Here is a 16,658-nt window from a genome sequence, read left to right as displayed (position 1 = left end):
ATGAGATACGGAAGTCCCAGATAAGTCGAGGTTTATTTAAAGGCGGTGGGAAAATAATGGCCGCCAAGAGGCTCGCGAACAGTTTGATAAAAGCGAAGCCCGCCGACAGCTGATAGATAGCGGTACGGTAAGGTAAGGCTTACCGTTGACCTACTCTACTTAGTTATCTAGTGTGCATCATACACAGCAACGAGCTGCAAAATGTTCGATCGATCGATCGCTATATTTACGCGGTTTCCGCGTCCGTGGAGGATCGATGCTAATTTATCGCTGGGTCTGGGTTACGTAAAAATCACGATATTTTCAATATGTCCACGTGTAAAGGTACTCTATCGTGACAATTCCCATCCACCACCGAACGATCGATCCTCTTCGCATGATACCTCTCGTATTTCATCTATTTCGAATGATTCTTGGTATCTAAAATTCCATTTCGGAATATTTTAGATAAATTTTGAAAATTGTCAATCATTAATTTCAGAATATTTTAGATAAATTTTGAGAATCATTATGCATCGACGGAGCAAAGATTATAGGTCTACATAATTCAATTTAAAACAGGGATAAAATTCAAAGATTAGGGGTTCACACCATCAAATACAAAAATTTTCAAGTAACTTCTACATATTAGTAAAATAATATCTAAAAAAAATAGTGTAAAATTTAGAAAATGACAATACCGAAGAATGTAATCTTTAAACCATAGGTTGAGTTAGTAAAAATTCGGCTTCGCCCTCCGAGGGTTAAACGATCTCGTTAATCACTTCCCTAGCCAGCAGGGTGTTAAATTTTAATTTCCACGACTCGGTCAAAGGTCAGAGGTGGAAAGTAACGTGTGTCTAAAAAGTGAAAGGTGTCTTCTCGCGTGACATTTTGCTGATCTTGAAACCAACCGAGGCTTGAAAGCAAGGAAGTACGTGCCACCTGCATTTATCGATTTCCCCCGTGGCTTTCAGTCTATCTCAAAGAAACCACGTGCAATTTTATCGCGGTAAAAACTGTAATGGGAATGGGACCTAATATTTACAACCCCTCTGAAATTACAGTGGAGATACAAAGTTAAAAATAAAATAGTTTCCTGTAATAAATATAATTTCCTTTTATGAGTCTTATAAATTTTTAGATGAAAGCAATTACTTTTTTAGTTCATGTCCGGCAAGGATTTCTTAATAATAATTTATTTCTCAACTTTAGCTTTATATTTTTTCCCCATTCTATAGAAACTTTAACTATATTGTTAAGAGAGTAAGGTTCAATGCAGCGACATTAAAAAACAAAGTTAAAATATAAGCAGGAAGTAATAGAGTCTTGCAATAACATGCTTAGGGTATTATCAAAGGAGTAATTTATTTTTATCTGGTTGAAGGTCGCAAACCAAACGGTGAAAAATATTGATATTAAAATACACTGAATAACGATACAAAATTGGATTGTTGGGTGCAAGAATTTCGGGATCTCGCTCGACTAAACCCGATCCGACCGACTTGAACAATTTCACTCCGAATCGATCATTATCGGTCCGACCCGATCGTTACTCGATCGGACCCAGATATTATCCGATCCAAGCCGACACCTGGCTCGACCCGATTATTATTCCATCCGACCCGATCCGCCCCCGAGACTCGGATACCCGAATATTTGGGTATTTGACAACATTATTACTGAAAAGCTCTATTTTACGAAAAATACAATTTAACAAACTAACAATAGAAAGACAAACAAATTTAACGCTTCGCAAATAATTTAAATATTTAATTTTAACATTGAGAAGCGATGGACGATGAAGATATGGGTGAGAAATCAATTCACCGTTGAAAGATGTCGACGTATTTTACTGAGAAGTGCTCTTCTGCGTCGCTGTTGCAATCTTTCTTACAGTCGAAACTTTCCCGAAAGATAACCGTCCAAAGAAAAGAAGATGCACGCGTCGATACACGTGAAAGAACTCGTCGAACTTTGCACTCAATCTCGGCAAGCGAAACGCCAAGGGACTCGCGACTGTCTCGTGTCTCACTTGGAATATGTATGTGCTTCGATACTCTTGAATGGGGATTTCTCGTGTTTGTACTTTTGTTTTGTTGGAGAATTATTTAGAAATTTTCTCGTGGTAAGCTGACCAACATTTTGAATACAATAAGATTTGGAGAATATAAGAATATAAGATTTTATCCTTGGTATACGTTTACTAATCTCATTGGAATCATACAGTGATGATAATTTCTCAAAAAAGGGAGGGGCAATGCAGCTCGGAATCGAGACTCCTTTCGGTGCAATGTGCAGCAGAAATGCATCGCGTGTGGAATTTCTAATGAACGTACGAAAATCCAATATGCGGTTCACACGATCAAGATATTCATTGGACTGTATAGCATCGTTACAGATGCGGAATATCAGATGCATTTTAGACTCTCTAATAAGCCATACTTCTTTCCTCTTAAATTGAATTTTTGGACCAACATTTTTTTATCCACCGAAAGGAGGAGAATATTGATTTTACAATATGATTATATATTTAAAAATCTTTTTATTAAATGAATGATTTATTACAGAAGTAATTTTAGAAACTTAGATTCTAAAAGTATTAAAAGTAGAAATATATTAATATAAGTAAAACATGTTTTATTATTATTAGATTCCTGGTTATTTGCAATATTAGATGTTCTCGTTCTTATTTTGCAATCAGTGACATTAAATACTAGCCATAATGTTACCAAGAAAAGGAAACGAAAAATGAAAAGTTTCTAAACCATTGTATTCTTTCGAGAAGCTAGAAAAATTAGTTTTCGTCCATTTGAAAAATTGCAACTGATCAGAATTGCAAACATCGATCACAATACGCTCTATAATTCATTCGCGTAACTGGAACGAAGCTGCGCGTGTTCGCATTCGCAAGCTGTTCTCTTCGGTGCGTGTCGATAATCGAATCGAACCCCGTCGATTCTCCTTCTCTCCTCCCGACAAATCAATGCACGCGATGCGAGACGCATTTTCCAACTCGATTACCATCGTATCCGACGAAGAAACACGTTCTATTATGCTGAAAGTTTCCGAGTAACATCGTTACCGTTTATCCCCAGTTGAACATTTCTCTTTTGATCCAACGATAACACGGATAACCGTGTCTTGACTTTGATGAAACCGTCGGAAGATTTGTTGCTTTTAACAAAAATGTTCAATCAGAGTCGCATCGATGTGAGAGATTTTGAAGGGAACATTTTGAAGGGAACGATGCAAGCTTCAGCTTCGTTGTGATGGCAGTATATAACGGAGCGACATGCAACAAAGCCGAAGCTTTAAGGATTTCTTCTAAGGATACGTGCTATTGGTCACACGTGCATCCTGTATTCACAAGATTCAGAGGGTAGTCCTGGATAGACCCAGTTTCTTGAGTTGTTCCCTGATATCATTTCGTCAAAATTCATCCTACGAAGACTAGGGGGTTGGACTCGTCGAGTTCATTAATTAGAAAATATTTAAAATATATTATTTTTCTAAAATTTTGAAAAAATTATTTAGTTTCATTTATGCCTTCAAGATTCATACTAAAAATTTCATTTTGATTTAGTACAGATATTATTTAAAAAAGAAAGCGTTGGAAATGGATTGTCTCCTAAAAATATGAAATATATTGTTTGTAATGTCATAAAATTTGAATATAATGAATTTTGAAATTATAGAAGTCGAATGTGTTAATTGTTATAATAGCCCGAAGTAGCAGAAGGATTAAAAATATCAGAAGAATAGAAATAATTACACAATAGTTAAGGTAATTGTTAGAATCTGTGCAAACACTTGAAGGCATAAATTCATGGCAATTAGCGAGAGTGGAGCTCATATTCAGGACAAATGTTTTAACCGGTGCACTTCTAATTACAATTTCGTTCATTTGGAGTCAGCCAAGGAAACAGCTTCGTTCCGTTTTACTTAGCAAAGGTAGTCGCAACTTTTAAACAACGGCTACGAGTCTGAAGACGCAATTTAACCCGACTTTTGCGCTAATTACGTACCGAGCCGGAGAATTTTCATAAACGCGGCAAGAACGAGCATGAGCAAATTGAAAAATCGTTTCGTTAGCCAGCTACAACAGCAGCGTTGAAAAACTTTCCTGAAGAACGTTTCGTTGTTCCAATATAACATTTGCTAACGTTATTTATCGATTAAATAGTAACCGTACTTTCGTTTCTCTTCGTCTTACACCAGCATCGACCTTAAAAAAGTTTCTCTTCTTTACGACTCGTTCTACTCTTCCTGCTTTTATATTTTTTTTTTCTCTCTTCTCTTCACGTTCCATGACGCACAATAAGCTCGGCTTGCTCTCTTGCTCGTCGCTTCATTCTCGTCCGCTATATTTATAGCGTTCTAGGTTGTGCGGTTGAAATGGTAGTGCAATCAGGAAATTGCTGATTCCTTGAGGGAAAAATACCTAAAATATGTGGTATAACAGAGTTCAGTTTCTTAGAAAACCAATTTTCAATATTTTATAGATATTAGTACAGAAGTCTGGTAACTTAATCTAATCTGACCTACACTAACTTTCTTTATTATGATGGGAGAAATGCATTTACGCGCGTTAGAACTCGATTTCTTCGTTATTAATTACTAAGCTTCAGGTTAGATTAAGTTTGTATTTCCTCTATCGTAATAAAACTTAGGTTTGATTGGCTTTTACTGATAAAAGCTTTAGTAAGTTGATATTGACCAAACCCTACACGAGGTGCGTATATGTATGCATTTTCCTCATTGTGGCTCTCTCCATGGTCCGCCGTCGGAGGGTTAACAAGTAGGGATATACGAAAATTTGCCGAGGGATTTGAGTTTTTATTCATGAATAAATTTTATTCCCTTCTGTTTGTTTATTTTTTCATATAAAAATCACCCGTTTCCCAGTTGTACTGTGTACGCTGAAAATTACGTCCTTCGAACTTGGTCCCCATAAAAAGAGAACGGTAGACTTGTTAAATATTTGAGAGGATCGTGGTAGTTGGTCGTAAATTGAAAATCAGCCTGGAAACTGGGTTGGTCTTAAGTCGACATTTTCGTAGGTGAAATATGAAAATGCACGAGCTGGAGGAGCCGGGAACCTTCTCTAATCCGGAATGTTAAAGGAGGCTCATTTCCAGTTGGACGAGTTCTGGTCCGAATTAATTAGTATTAACGGGATTCTATCGTATTTTTCCTGCGATGATTCTGTCGCGTAAGAGAAGCGGACGCATTAATTTGCATCTCGTTTCTTCCGCTCTTTGCGTGGATAGGATTAAGCTTTTTTGATCAAAGGATTGTAGAATTAAACGGGTTGGAGCACGAATAATAGCGTGGTTAGATTATTATCATAATAATATCTTGCAATATCTCTTCCACCTCTTACATTGTATCTGGGTCTTTATCTTCCTCTTTGCCTTTATTCACCCATTTTAACCACGAATGGCTTTGTTTTATGTAAATAAATAAATTCAATTTTTCTATTGAGTTATTCTACTCGATAGTGTAGAGATGTATCTGTTCTACTTGTTGAGCCTAACATAGAGCTGTTTTACTTGTCTGATTGTACATGTGTAATCCAATTATACCTTCCTACATGAATAATTAATTATTCAACATATCTACGTTATTGTTCGTAGATAATCCAATTAGGTAATTCCACTTCTATTTCTAATTAAATTAAAGAATTTTAATTAAAAATCAAACAACGCACGACAGAGACGTTATTCCATATCTCTTGAGTGTTAATAAATAAATAAATGAATTATAAATTGAATCGAGAAAACGTGAGATGATTGTAAATTGGAAACTTGTCAGACCATATATTGAGATATTCTACTTGGCTGCACGGAGGCGTGCCTATTCTACTTATTAAACATAACATAAACTGAATATGATTTTTATAGTTAAAAATTAGCTTGTTAAGAAATACCGTGTATAACTCTGGCACGCTCGAGCTAAGCACGAGAATAATCTTGAGCAAGGCCGGAAGGTCAGATATTCAAGGGCGGGCTATATCGTGCTTGCAGAGCATGCTCGATCACCATTGCAATTTTATTGTCGCAATGCGCCGTCGGCACGCTTTTGAAGGGTAAAAAGGCGGAAGCATCTAACCTACGCTACTCATCGGTCACCCAACGTTTCCTATAGTTTCCTGTAATCACGTCGCTTTGTTCCATTCACGCCATATTAAAAAAATATAAAAATAAATATGCTAAACTGTTCTTCTCGGAATATTAATTCGTTGATTTGTTATTTTGGAATTCATCATTTTAATTATTATTACAATGTGGCTTATTATTTATTGATCATTTCTACTGTGCCACTTAAGGCGTTAGGTACAGCGCAAAAACTTTGATCTATCTTTTTCAAACATCCCTTTAAAAACCCATAATAATGTATACCATCAATTAATCGGTAATATCAGCAGATACCGTTAATGGTTTACCGATAACCAACGGTTCATAAAATATTTTTCTGGCGCAGCGGTAAAAAAACGAGTCGAACAACAACGCGTGCAGGATATTCGGCGAAAGAATCTTTCCAGCTAGCTCGTTACGTCGTATTCAGGGAATCTGGGTCAAAGATTTTGAAATACGAACCGGCACGATGTAACGATAATTAAAACAATGCGACGAGAAAGTTGGGAAATCGTTTGTGTCGGCTGACAATGGCTACCGTGGTTGTTTCGCTCGGCTTGGTTGAGGTTTTTCCCTCGTGTGGATAGCTTTGGAGAGAAAAAAAAAGACACTGTAAATCTTCAGCCTTTTGTTCGCGACTTTGTAGGGAAGAAGAGAGAAACGTGCTGTCTCTTGAGTTTCGTATTATCAACTGTTTCAGCAGTTTCTTTTTAATAGTATTTAACACTTTTCTTCAGCGTCGTGTCATCCATATCCGAGTAACGTATGAATTTTTACCAAAATTTCTTGAAAGTTTTAACACTGAACCATTTAAACAAAATTTTTAATTTTGAATCTTATAAAATTGATCGCAAAATATTTATTCTATTTTAATATGAATTTAAATTACGATGGATATCGAAAATCCTTCTCTTTGAAATATTCCTTTAGAGCAAAGGAAAAGATGGATGTAAAAGACTGTCATCGAGTTCGTGTCCGGCTACGAAACAAGTCTAGTGAGAGACAAAGTCCTACGTCTGTTCAAGTCCCTTCCAAGAGGATATCTCGTGTCTATTCAAACGACAGACTTTTCATCTGGGTCTGAGGAATATCACGTACCTTCGGTATTAAGATTGGAAAATTTACAATAAGCAAAATCCTCAATTGGATTTCTTTTTATTTTTTATATTGGAAAATAAATTTACTTCTCTGAATAATTAAAATTATAATGTCATCGTATACAACCATTTTTCATTGAGGCATTTGAAAAAATTGTTCACTGAACTTTATTCATATTTTATCAACTACATAGACAGGTTTGGAATTTCGAACTGTAAAGATGAAAATGTCCGCGAACGTAATGAAAGATGACGAGTAAATGCGGATTTCATGCGACGGGAGTTATACATCATTCTGATTGATCGTCTGACGCGGTCTGGGTTCAGTTTGTAACTCAATTAACGATGAAACTTTCGTTGCCCGTGTAACAGGAAGTAAAGATTCGACGGGGTGAAATAAAGAAAGAATATTGTAGCAATCACAGCACAAATGTTATCAGTGACGAATTTTAGAATCTCAGAATTTTTAATTTTGGAAATTTTGCAATTGTGGAAATTCTGGAATTTTGTAATCTTAAAATTTAGAAATTTTTGGGAGGTGTCTCATAATAAATATGATAAATTGAAAAGTCACAATTTCGATTAAAAATCCTTCGATTTTCCGGATAGAAGAATTTCAGAATACCAAACGTTATCGTTCCACGAAACGACGTGTTTCACCGGTTGCAAAAAGAGACTTCCTTAGGAAGCTGCTCAAAAGGTCTATCCGGAAGAGGGTGGATGATTGGAAAACGTCGCCTGGGAAATACCCTTTTCGCTTCATTGAGTTACCGTGGACGAATCGCAGAAAAAAGCAAGCAACTTTGTCGCGATAAACGGTCAGAGGGCATGCCAGGAACAGATGACCAAGACTCGATTAAAAATCCCTTTCAACGATCGGAGATCAGAGGAGAACGTGGTTGAATAAATTGTTGGAACCGTACGTGGGCTGGTTATCAAATTTATGATCGCATTTATCCGGTGGTACGAGCTCGTTTCTCTTGTAACTTCCGCTCGTTCCACGGGATGGGGTTGAACGGATTTCATGGGGGTTGCGATGCATCCTTTGAGGATAAACGATGCACAGTTTTCCTGGTAAGACAAGCTGGAACGGGAAATTCTTTTGGCAGCTTGTTTTGTCTTGTATATTTATTATAGTCCCTGCGGATTTTCTAAATTTCTTTTTGAGTGACTGAATACTTTTTGCGAAAACAAATTATAACTTCTGTCTTTATAAATTTAACACTACTGTTTATTTATTTATTTTACTACTTACTATTTTACTACTTTATTTATTTTAAATTTAATATTAGTATAATATTTAAATACTATTTACAATTTCTATACTAATTTATTTCAAATTTGATTAATTTAGAATTTTTGTAACATTAACCACGAATAACCCCCACAGCTATAGACATATTAACAATTCGTATTACCTGTCTAACAATTTGTCTTACTGGTGTACCAGTTAACCATTTAACGGCAGGTTTGGAAATCCAAATAACCGTCAACGATGGCCCTGATGGCTGCCAGGCAAAATCCCTGGGGATCGTTTTGATATATTGGATACTTTATGCGACGCCATCAGCAACAAGTGTTCCCCTGTTTAGACGCACTCTTTGGTTAGCTGCTGCATCCAGGGATGGGTAAAATCGAACCGGCTGAATTTTCGATGCAAATGGGAGGCTTTCATGCTGATCGATTTCCCGTCCTGTAAGCTGTTGTTTTGCTTCCAAACGAGCTTTACCGAGCTTGTTTGTTAGCCCGTTGGATAAAATGTTTCATAAAAAAGGCTTGATTGAAAGAGATCAGTCGTGGAATATAAGATTTGGTAAATATTTGGAAAAATTCGCCATACTTACGTTAGATGTCAATGATTTTTTAATGCATTGTTAAGCTTATGTTCTTGAATAACTTTCAAAAGATTTTATTTGGTGGTCGTTGTTTATCAAAAAGTTATGCAAAAATTATACAAACTGGAAACACTCTTCTCCAATTTCGATGCGAAACGATATAATTCTTTCCTCTCTATGAACTATCGCGATGCTGATAGTGGAAGTTAGAAAGTGTTCCATAAACGAACCAGTTTGTCGGTGTACGGTGTCGATAAGATCTTCGTGTTCCACAGAGTGCCATTTAAGCCACGGTGTCCCGAGTAGAGAGCGCGATTCGGCTTCAGACAGATAATTATCCAGACAGACGAGCCATCCCGGAATGGACTGTAGATAATTCTGTACAGCAGTCAGACGTCACTTGATAATCCGAGCGCAATTACCGGAGTTGAGGAAGTTCGTGTATGCATTAAAGTGCACTCCATGTGTCTTCTAATAGTATCCTTTTGTTTCAACTTCTATAATTCTGAAATTCTTTCTAAACGAATTATGTGACCTAAAAATTTATTAAATTCGAATTTCGAGCATTACAAATATTTTAACACGTTGATTGCCGCAAATATATTAATTATAAAATTTCAAGCTTACTATTAAATTAATGCTAATTTAAATTCAATTAGCTCATTAAGCTGTTTCTCCTCTACTCTTCGATTTTCACCCTTTCCTCTTAAGTTTGTCGTAGGATCGGTATAAGTTTCTTTAAACAGTTCATTCATTCATTTTTGCTTTTTCTGCAAAATTTTTTTTTCTTTTTTTCTTTTTTCTTTTTTTCTTTTTTCTGTTTTTCTTTTTCTGCTATTGACCGTGGTCATAGCATCCCATTTTGACAAGGTTTTTAAAAATTTTCCGTCTTGCACTATTTGTGCTCTTTAATAATAAAATTAGCTGAAGATGATGTCAATTACACGTATTAAGCTGTCGTTTACGTCCTTATCCGCTCCTTGAGAAGCGATCAACCTCTTAGGTCCCTCGAATTTTTGGCCGGATGCCAGATCAATTTTCCGCAGCCACCGTGTCGGATGAGGTTGTTTAAACGAGTGACATCGAACGCAATCTGTAAAGCATTACTAAACTGGGATGAAGTTCTTGTTGAAGCAATTTCACGAGAAAATTCCAACGTCTCCTCTCGGTGAAACGTGACGGGAAAAGTTTTCATAGACAAAAAAGGAAAGATCGAATTGCGAGGAAAGTACATTGTACTTTTTATTATGTCTTTTATAAGTTTGTAATGATTGATATATCTGATTATAATTTTTATCTTTTAAATGCTTCTTATATTTATACTTTTTCTTTAAGAAATTTAATATGACGGTTACGTGTGATTATCGTAAATTTTCTAGTGAAACTTTGGACCAGTAAATTTTGTCCCATTTCTGGAAGCAGACAGAGCGGACCGCAATCAAAACTTTCAGCTAATGAAGGCCTCCGCTAAAATACCGTTGGCTAGCCTTTATTTCACGACCGTTCAATGGTTCGATTATTGGTATTCGTTAATTCCGCTTGCCTGCCCTTTCGTGGCATTAGAAAGAACGATTCGTGGAGGGAGACGAGGTACATGGAAGGGTTAAATTAGAGTTTAAATGAGTTCATGCAGGAAATTATTTGCTTATTAACTTATAGAAGTCGAGCGCTCAGAATTCAAATATAGCGAAATTTGGAATAATGATAGCCGAATATTAGAATTTTGAAATAAGGATAATTGAATATTAAAATTCTCAAATTCTAGAACTTTAGTTAAATAAAATCTGAATCCATAAAATTTTAATATAGTGATCCTAAAATATAGACTCCCTGATTCCAAGAAAATTGAAAATTAACTATCCAAGTACAATATTCTATATATAAGAATGAATTCTAGCCAGTAGCTCAGCAGTTTGTAAAACTCGATTAAGGTAATCCCGGAAGTCGTGGAACTCGATTACAATACCGATTGAGTTTGCAAAGTTCAATTAGTATCGATCACGAAATTCCTAGAAAACAAATCACTTCTTTCCCCACTGAAATTCATTGTCCAAAATTCTTCTGTTTTTTCCAAATTTTTCATTCAGCAAACAACGTCAAGTTGAAAGGAATCACTCTATCGCGAATAGTTCAGAAAATCGTCGAAAAGATCTTATAGTGGATTCTGGCGACGTGTCGCCTGGAAATTCCATAGAAACGGTTCGTTTCGAGGGAATACGATCTACCATGAATCTTGTGCGATCAGTTCCTTGCTCTAGTTCACCAACGCGGCTAAAAATGTCCGTGCTGTTGAATTATTCGCGGCCAATCGAGCCGGCTCGGTACCTGTTGAAGCTGAAACAGACGATAGAACAGAAGTCGAGCAGAGAATGTTCTCCATTTACGATGCTGCTGGATAATATTTATTTTCTATTTGAAATTCATTGAACGATTTATTTTTAATACACCATTTAATTTGTTTAATTAAAATTTGTTATACATTCGTAAATTCGTAAAAATATTATTTTATAATTCTGGATTTTTAATTATAATTTCTAAATCCTTCATCAAGGTCCAACATTTGAACAATATCCTGCCGAATATTACGAGCGTTTCCGGCGGCAAAACCCGACCAGGCGACGATGATTATCGCAAAAATTTCTCCCTGAATTGTTCGCTGACAAAATGTCTGGGTAGCTGGTATTATTCAGATATTCAACGAAAGATCGTTGTCCCTTCTTTTCGCGTTTTTCATTTCGGCGACATCCCTACGAGGCATGTGGCTGGCGAAGGGCATATTTTACCTCGAAAACCTTGGAGAACAGGTTTGATAATTTTTGAAAACTCTACTTTGTTATAAGTCCTTAGGGTTTTAAGCCTCGAGCAGGAGAGCCTGGGTCAATCGTGATCCAAAATTACAATACGTACACAAGGATATTAACCTAAGTGAAATGTATATAAATAATTTTCAAAGAAACAGTATACCATATAGAAAATGAAAATACTATGAAATACAAAATTAAATTTAAAGCAGCTAAAGCTCTATAACCTTCTACAGGGGTTTATTTTCAATGCAAAATGTAAAGAAAAAACTTGCGTACGTACGTTGTTAAATTTCGTTGATTTTTAAGAAAATAGGTATATAAAAATTTGCATTAGCCTGGGGTGTGTTTGTACCTTCTATTTACAGAGAAAAGGTTAAATACCTCACATAGGTCATTTTATATACGTATAAGTTACGTCAACTTTCCTTTCAAATCTCTGTTATTCAGTTTTACCTTCGAGTTCCTCCTTTCACGTGGTATTTATAAAGCTGCATCGTCAGCGGAAGTCCCTCCCGAGCCTTTGCCATTTCGCCCGGAAACCGCGAGCTCAAAATCAGCAGGTAGTAAAGTTACGAGAATGGGGGCTGTTTAATAGAAAACTTTCAGGAACTCCGTGGAAAAAGGAAGAAGGGGAGCATGGAGTAATCTTATCGGTATTATCACCGCGGTATTTCACGTTCTCAACAGCTATGGTTGCTCGTTAACGAAACTTTCATAATTTTTGTATAAAATAATTTATAGAAATCTACCACTCAGAATTTGAATATAGCAAATTTTAAAATAATGGTAGTCGAATATTACAATTCTGAAATTTCAGAATTCAAATATAACGATTTTTGAAATATTATTAGTCGAATATTAAAGTTTACGATACTTTATCGTTTCTCGTAAAGATATTCACGAAAATATAGTAGAAAGTTCATAGTTCGTTTGTTGTATAAAGTTCCAATAAGTTTTAACTCCTGTTTAACTTGACGAAATTATTTAAGTGGTTACACAAGGTGCCACGAACTATGTTTAGTTTAAACATTGTCGTTAATTGGTCTGAAAATGTTATGAAGTTTCTAATTGAATTTCTCACACAAAACAAATTAGATGATTTATTAAAAATATAAGAATCATGAAAAAAATTTAAATGTATCTACTCTACAGGTTTCTCTTCATTATTAATTCCACATAAATTTTTGTAGAAGTTTAGGCGATGGAATCTTTTTAATCACTAAACTGTCTGATCTCTCGAGATTTTAATCAGTAGCTAGAGAAACGTGGATCGGTCACGTACATCGAGTTCCCTGTCGTTGAATCCCCATGAACAGGGCTGTCGAAACTGTTGCGGCAACAATTTTCAGATTGAAGAAGTTAATAGAGCGAAGCACCCTAAAGCGTGCTTATCGAACTGAAACGTATCAATTGAAGTTCGCATGTATGTATAGAAGAGTTGGATGAGGAACGTTTACTGTAACTCTAACGAAGGTAAAGTTCCAAAATGAAGGAGAGCTTTTGAAATTCTGTAAACTATCAACTAAAATCTAACCATTAGAATGTCCTACAAATCACTATTAAAGAATCAATATTCTTCCTATTTTTTATTCCAAGAATGTACGAAGGTTTAATTAAAAAGGAAAGCGAACAGTTTAAGAAGTAAATGTCATATTTTCTCAAACTTTATTTCCCTTAGATTCTATGGTACCGATGTAAATCAAGGTGGTAATTTCAAATGGTCGGAAGGGGACAAAGGCTCGAACGAACGAGAAATCTCATTAACTTTCCCGGCTGCATCGAGGCCCGTGCTTATCGGCGTTATCAGGCCAAGCTAATATCTCACAGCCTAACCGGAAATCGATGAGACACGTCGCGGCCTCTTGCCGTTTAATACCGCTGAAAATTATTGTCCAAGTTTCCTCTTGGTCCCCGGCTACAGGTTCCCTGTTCTACGTGAAAGAAAAATGGGCGAATAGGAGTTTAAAGGAAGTAAGCGGGAACAAAGGGAGCACGTTCGAGTCTCTCGATGAATAATGCAAAAAGCATGTTCCTTCGCTTCCGCTCTTATATCTGCAACACCGTGTCCGCGCGGGAACAGCTGGAATTTTTATACGTGATATCGATCGTGACCACGACTTGGAGAACTTTAGCATCATGGAAGTTTGATAAACAATTAGTTTCCTAGGTTCGAAGTGGATGTTGTTTGTTTAGTATGAAATCAGGAATTTTAAAAGGTTTTCGATGTTGATTTGGAGAAATGAAAAAACTTGGAAAACTTGAAGAACTTGGAGGATTTTAGTGAGAGGAAATCTATACGAGGGTGAAAGATGATTTCTCTTGCAACTTTTCAAAGAAAACTGGTGGCGTTATTTATTTAAAACGGACACGCAGGGGGAATGATATTTTATCGCTAATAGTGAAGGAGAGAAATTAGAATAATTGGAAAATTTGGGAAGCTTTTAATATTCATTTCACCATTATTTCTTAAGCTCCCATAATTAACTAATTTATATAGAATTGTTTTGGTAAAGGATGAATAGAAGATGCGACCAAAATCCCCACACATTTACCCTTCGAACTCCTACTAACTATCGAATTAATGTTTCAGCATGGGTGGGAGCATTGAGTGCTGCGGTTTCCCGTGGTTCTGCTCCATTGGTTGTTGGCGCGTGTCGTCGAGGAAGTACAAGGCTTACGGCTGTGATTGGCGGTCTCGTGTTGGCATTGGCCTCGCTCTTCACTTCGTTCGCTGTTGAACTGCACCAGGTACTTCTTAGGTGAGTAAGAAGCCTCTTAATCGCTTTAATGGTTACCGTTAGATTATCGTACCTACATAGTTAACCACCTAACCGACTCTAATTGAACGTTAAGCGTCAAGCTTTTCTCAATACAACAGCACTGTTCGATAGACTATGATGATTTTGTTTCAATGCAGATATCCATACAAATACCAATTTACATATTCAAATTTTAACCATTCAAAACTATTTTATTACTTTCACTTTAGTATAAAATACTAAAAAATCCATGATTTTCAAAACTTTTAGAATACCCATTTCTTACTACACATAGAAACAAAAATCGATAGAAAAGTAAACGTATGCAGCAAGTTTTGAAAGAAAAATATCATTCCCTCTGCGTGTCCGTTTTAAATAAATAACGCCACCAGTTTTCTTTGAAAAGTTGCAAGAGAAACCATCTTTCACCCTCGTACAGATTTCCTCTCACGAAACCGTCGAAATCCTAGACACGACTAAACGATATCGTTTCCCGTTTTCAAGTTCGAGTTGCGATAACCATAAATCCAAGGCACACGAGTGCTTTCAAACTTCTCACTTCCTCACGTATCACACCTGTCCGGGAACGTTTCATGCGATGCTCGTCTGATCGCTTCTCAGTTTTGAATCTTCGCCATGGAATCGAAACGATTCACCTTTTGCAAAATGTAACAGCTACGGTGTGGTGCTGGGAACCGGTGCTGGCCTCGTAAGGGAAACTGCCGGACTAGTGCTGGGCCATTACTTCAGGAAACGACGGGAGTTCGTCGAGATGGTCGTGCAAGCTGGCACTGGGGTGGGAATAGTACTCTTCAGCGTCTTCTACAGGGAAGCGGTCGGGTAAGTTATCGCTAGCATCTCCAACGCTGATGCGCTCCGAGGAATCCTCATTTCGACGAACCTCTGCTTGACGTTAATACTGGCTTAAAAAATAGTTGCTTCCTTCTGCTCCTCTTCGTTGATGCTTTTAATCATATTTTTCACTGGATTTGTAGAAATTATTTTTAATATTTTTATGAGTTTTTCATGGAGATCGTTATGAAAATTAGGGCATCGTACATTAAAAATGGTGGTAACTGAGGCTATTTGAAAATGTAAAATGAAAAACCAACCGACCACAGTCAATGAAGTAGATCCTGATAGAGATCTACTTATTAAGTCCATTTTTTATTTATTTTCTGTTTGAAATTTTTTGTCATTTAATTGCATTCATATGGTTAATTTTCGGTTAAGTTTGGACCTAGCTTTTATAAGTTGACACTTTTCCAATGTTATTTCATCTTTTTAAATGAGAAGAAAGTCGGGAATAGCGACTGAATAGTACGTTGTAAAAATTAAGTAGTATAAGTCAATCAAAAGTCGGACAAGCATTAATTTGGCAAATAAATTCGCAATTTCTTCAGTTCGATATTTCACCTCAAAACTACACAAATTATATCAAAAGTAATAATAATTAAATTTTAATAAATAATACAGTAGAAAAGTATGAAGTTCACGAATTTATCTGTCAACGACTACGTCTCTGTGTAATGTGTAACAATGCTATAAAATTGCTTAATCCGTCAAACTGATAACTGAATTGTTTTCCAACCTTGTATGCCGACATTTTATCGGGGACATATCATCTAAAAGTATCCCAGATTGACAATTCGCGCGAAAGCACGTCGATATTCTAACGAATAGCAATCTGGAACAGCAAACAAACCGTTCTATCGTTCGAGCAGACGAGAACCCAGACGGAAATGGACGTCCAATTATTTCATACGGGATTTTTTCTCTCTCTATTCAGGCGTTCGATGATTATCGAGGTAGCGCGTATGTTCGACACAGAAAAAAGAATTTCCTGACAAGGCAATCGTCGTAATTTAGACGTGGTCGCCTGTCGATACTTAAACGACAACTTCTGATCTCTGTTTTTCCTTTGATGTTTTCCTCGCGGAATAGAGAATCACTCGACAGACAATTAGTTCTCGATCTCTCGACGCGATACCACGTCGTCGATAAAAAGAGAGACATTTGATTCTGAATGATTTTACCCATCGAC

The 16,658-nt window shown here is 36.4% G+C and overlaps 1 protein-coding gene across 5 annotated transcripts in view; it reads left to right on the top strand.

Annotated features, from left to right (window-relative positions):
* The window catches only part of LOC117605192 (monocarboxylate transporter 10), an 80,332-nt gene that overhangs the window by 47,637 nt on the left and 16,037 nt on the right, over positions 1–16,658 (top strand). For all 5 annotated transcript variants that reach the window (XM_034326207.2, XM_076688009.1, XM_076688008.1 and 2 more), the window contains 2 exons: positions 14,446–14,614; positions 15,290–15,454. In XM_034326207.2, the coding sequence (XP_034182098.1) occupies positions 14,446–14,614; positions 15,290–15,454 (334 nt within the window). The remainder of the gene's footprint in view (positions 1–14,445; positions 14,615–15,289; positions 15,455–16,658) is intronic.

The sequence above is a fragment of the Osmia lignaria genome, chromosome 3 (genome assembly GCF_051020975.1).
Source record: "Osmia lignaria lignaria isolate PbOS001 chromosome 3, iyOsmLign1, whole genome shotgun sequence".
Taxonomy (NCBI): domain Eukaryota; kingdom Metazoa; phylum Arthropoda; class Insecta; order Hymenoptera; family Megachilidae; genus Osmia; species Osmia lignaria.
This window is presented reverse-complemented; position numbering and strand designations above follow the sequence as displayed.